Below are 3897 nucleotides of genomic sequence, written 5' to 3'. Positions count from 1 at the left end.
CGTTTTCGGCCCTGAAAGAGTCGATCAAAAGATTTCTTATCCAAAACAAGAGGCGGAAACTAATGTTTTGGTGCAATCTCAGCCGTATTCACTTTAAACTGTTGTTTTATTGATCACTGAATCGATTACAAGCTCTGACAACACTTCGGCAGCACTTCGTGGCTTACTGGAAGACAATGACCTAGAACTCTATCTGATTTCGCTCCTAAGACACTATATATAGGTGTCCTGATTCCGCTCCAATAGATACGAGCGGAATCACATGTTTACATTTCGGGCGAAATCAGCTTCTAAGTACATATGAGCGAAATCAGACTATAACTATTTCGGGCGGAATCAGACTAAACCTATACGAGTGGAATCAGATTAATAAGGGGTTTCGCTCCAAATGACAAAATGCCATTTGGAGCGGAATCACCTCCAATTACAGTTTCTAGGATTCTGAGCCCTGATCTAGCCTATTCAACACAAGACTCGATACAAGACGTAGGCGACAGGCGGATGCACTAACAATTACTCTCTCTCTCTCAATCTTTCAATCATCGTTCCTTTCCTCATTCAAAACCCTAATCACCGAATCGGCTACTCAGGAGTTCAATCGACCCTGTGCAACAACGTTTAATCAATTTTCAATACTCAATAGTGAACATAGACGGTAATGATTCCTTGATCTTCTTCTTTTATGATTGATTGAATGAATCATCAATGATTTCTTATATTTTTCATCGATGATTTCATTCAATTTCTTATGATTCTTCTATCATTCATCCATGATTCGTTTGGTTACATCTAATCTGAGTGTTAATCGAAGTTTTTTGTGCTTGAAGCATTGTTTTGGGTTTTATCTCATCTTTTGTGACAAACAATCTAATTCGATGGATCGGTTTTGTTTGATTAGGTTAGGTCTGATTCGGTTTCATCTTTGTCACACTATGATTCAGCATTTTTTAATCAAGGTAGGGTTTTTTTTTGTTGGTGGTGTTTTTTTATTTGAACGCAGAAGAAGAATGAAGGTGTGCTTGGGTGACGGCTGGATCTGGATGTTATTTAGGGTTTTGCTTGAAGTTTGCAGGTATACCCTCTTCATTAACTGGTCAAAAAGAATTTTTATGATATTACATAGTTGAGTGGAGTATTTGTTCCTAAATGCATGAATAATTAGTTATACCTGATGTTCCAGGGGATTCAAGAAATTATTTACTCGGGATTAAGAAACCCAATTAGTTTTAGCAAATGTAATGAAAAAAAAAAAGTTGTGACATTATTTTTAATAGATACACGTATGGATCATTATTGATATTTTCATGATATGATGTGAATGAATTGGAAAGATTAGGTTTATTGAAAAAGATTCACATTTAATAATGGTTCTTAAATTTTATGCAAATAAGTTGTTTGATTAAATTCTCCAATGAAACAACCATGATTATTGTAAAAGGTATGATTTGTGGAACTAATCATATGCATTAGGTTTTGAAGATATGTATATGAAATACCATGAAAACATCTTGGAATGTGATTACATTAATTTACAATTTAATATTGAAGGGGCATGATAAACTAAGCTTACTAGGGTATGTGTATATTGAGCATAGGGAAGCAACGGACTGGAACAATCAAATAAGAAGGCAAAAATTCGCAAGACAAAGGTGAGCACATCATGCAATTTATTTGATTTTGAGTTTTGGCATGTTTATTTGTAACTGTTCGGAACAGTATTGTGTTAAATATGAGCACTTTCCGGATATTCCAGCAACTTGAACCAGAGTTTCAGTTTTCTCACATTTGATTTTTTTTTTTTTTTACTTTTTCGTTTTCCTTTTGGCAAGAAATTTTGAGGTTTTAAATTTATCTAAGAGAATTTTATGTGTTTCGTTGGATCCATATAGATCCAGAGGACCACTACTATAGTACTATGTAATGTGTTCCTTCATTGTAAGCTCATGACAAATACATAGTTGCTGAACATAGGTTAATATAAAATATCGAATAACATAAAACGTTTTTTGGACTGTTCTTTATATTAAAGTTTAAAGTTCTGCATTTTGATGTTAAAATAGAGTAAAATGTTGAAATAGATGATGTGCCGATGTTAGTGATGTCAAGAAGAAAAAGTCAAATGAGAAAGAAAAAGTCAATCGAGTGAAAAAGATAATGGATGGAAAGTTTTGGTAAGTTTTGTTCATTTTTCCAATATTTTGTCTCAAGTCTCTGCATTTTGGTATTATGTTTTTTTTTTTTGCTATACTTGAACTATTAAACGGGTCGAAATGGTGATATGGGCAAAAGGTTACCCGTTTTGACTAGACACATTTGGGCATGTTACCCGACCCGACTGACCTTCCCGTTTTGCCATCTCTAGCTATGAGCTATATCTTTAAATTCATCTTATGCTGCTGCTGGTTGTTTCTTGGTTAACAAAGCTCAAAGTTCACAAAAAGGTTTAAATCCATCAAGCTCTAAAGGTGCTAAAGGTATGCAACGATTGAGGCGTAGTCATAAAACGTGCTCTAATATATGGCTAGTTTCATTAGAAACTATTTTTTCTGATTTTTGTTTTTGGTAGCCAGCTTTTTAGTACAGAATAACACAAGGGTTAAGATAACCTGTTTTGGCTAATTCTTAGATCAACTTCATATCAAAAGGTGATTTGGATTATGATTATATTGTCTTTCCATATCTTGAACTGGGTTATTGTGGATCTAGAGTCAAGCTCTTTTTGTTTCTCAGTTGAGCAAAGGTATGAAATTGATTATATCATTTTAAAAATATAAAAAAAAATATTTTTTAACATTCATTGCTTCTACTTCTACTTCTACTTCTACTTCTACATGTAGATATTCAAAATTTGTTGGATGCAATTTGGTTAGCTGTTGATGTGAGGAATTTAAAGAAAAATATGTTTAGAATTTAAAGAGCAACAGAGATTTTCAATCGTTTATTCATTAGCGCGGTTGAAGTTGATGGCGTTTTTCGGTTAGTAATATTGTACTTAGGGTATAAACTTATTATACATGTTTCTTATGTGTGTCAGCTATAAAGGAAACTAGCAAAGCAAGCAAAATGGTTGGAGCATGAATGCTTAACTCCACTTCGATGTGTATCAAAACCAATTTCCTTAAGTAAGTATATTTCTATAGTTATTTTTAAACGTGCATAAATATATGCAAGATAACACACACACGCATACTCATACACACGCACAAATACGGTTAGACCGAATCCGACTCGGCAAAACCCGAACACCCTGAAAAAACAAACAAATTTGTTCTTCGATATTAACTAATTTCTTATAATTTTAGCCTTTCCTATTTTTTTTTAATTGGAACTACATGAAAGAGGTTACGGATGAAGAAATAGTAATTTTATTGAAGGATTTGATGCTGGTTTTTAACAGGTTGGGTATTCTTTAGTTTAAATGTAGTTTATTTATGTATCTTTTTTGCATAAATTCAAACATCATGGATATAAATGGTTGTCATGAATCTTTCCATTTACGTTCTCTCATGGTCCAGTTCTTCACAGATGTTGTTAGTTTGGTGGATGGGAGGAACAATATTGTTATTTCTTTTGGGTGTGAAAAGCTTAAAAGCACTAGAAGAGCACATTAGCCTGGTCATGCCTAATTCATCTAGCATAGGTGCGATGGTATGCTTTAAAAGAAATTCCCTTTTACCATCTTTTGTAAACAATTCCAAGTTTTTTTGGTTTGTTTTGTAGTAATTAGGAGAGAGTACCTAGTTCAGCAGCAGCAGCAGCAGTAGCAGTAGCAGTAGCAGTAGTAGTAGTAAATAAACTTTTTTGGTTTGTTTTGTAGTAATTAGGAGAGAGTGCCTAAGCTTGATAAAAAAATCATTAAGAAGCGGGTCAAGGAATTCAAGAGGCCACAAAGTTACT

At 33.6% G+C, this 3897-nt stretch overlaps 1 protein-coding gene across 6 annotated transcripts; it reads left to right on the top strand.

The window, feature by feature from the left end:
• The first annotated feature begins 516 nt into the window (after nucleotides 1–516).
• LOC118485581 lies at nucleotides 517–2433 on the top strand. 6 transcript variants are annotated; one of them, XR_004876804.1, is made up of 4 exons: nucleotides 517–655; nucleotides 1001–1072; nucleotides 1596–1649; nucleotides 2097–2430. XR_004876804.1 is itself a non-coding variant. In XM_035981823.1 (4 exons), exons 1-4 carry the CDS (start codon nucleotides 771–773, stop codon nucleotides 2173–2175), a joined length of 333 nt encoding a protein of 110 aa, XP_035837716.1. In that variant the 5' UTR covers nucleotides 675–770; the 3' UTR covers nucleotides 2176–2433. The 6 variants fall into 6 exon arrangements, 3 of the variants coding, with proteins under 3 accessions (XP_035837716.1, XP_035837718.1, XP_035837717.1); XR_004876806.1 differs by having other exon boundaries at nucleotides 523–655; nucleotides 904–1072; nucleotides 2061–2433; XM_035981823.1 differs by lacking the exon at nucleotides 517–655 and adding an exon at nucleotides 675–898 and having other exon boundaries at nucleotides 2097–2433.
• The last annotated feature ends 1464 nt before the right edge of the window (nucleotides 2434–3897 follow it).

The sequence above is a fragment of the Helianthus annuus genome, chromosome 13 (genome assembly GCF_002127325.2).
Source record: "Helianthus annuus cultivar XRQ/B chromosome 13, HanXRQr2.0-SUNRISE, whole genome shotgun sequence".
Classification (NCBI taxonomy): domain Eukaryota; kingdom Viridiplantae; phylum Streptophyta; class Magnoliopsida; order Asterales; family Asteraceae; genus Helianthus; species Helianthus annuus.
This window is presented reverse-complemented; position numbering and strand designations above follow the sequence as displayed.

Excerpts from the sequence above, each read along its gene's own strand:
- LOC118485581 (XM_035981823.1), top strand. The coding sequence starts at position 771 with ATGATTCGTTTGGTTACATCTAATCTGAGTGTTAATCGAAGTTTTTTG. Across the intron at positions 1,073-1,595 it reads GTTTTGCTTGAAGTTTGCAG|GGAAGCAACGGACTGGAACA; the intron begins GTATACCCTCTT and ends TATTGAGCATAG. Across the intron at positions 1,650-2,096 it reads CAAAAATTCGCAAGACAAAG|TGATGTCAAGAAGAAAAAGT; the intron begins GTGAGCACATCA and ends TGCCGATGTTAG.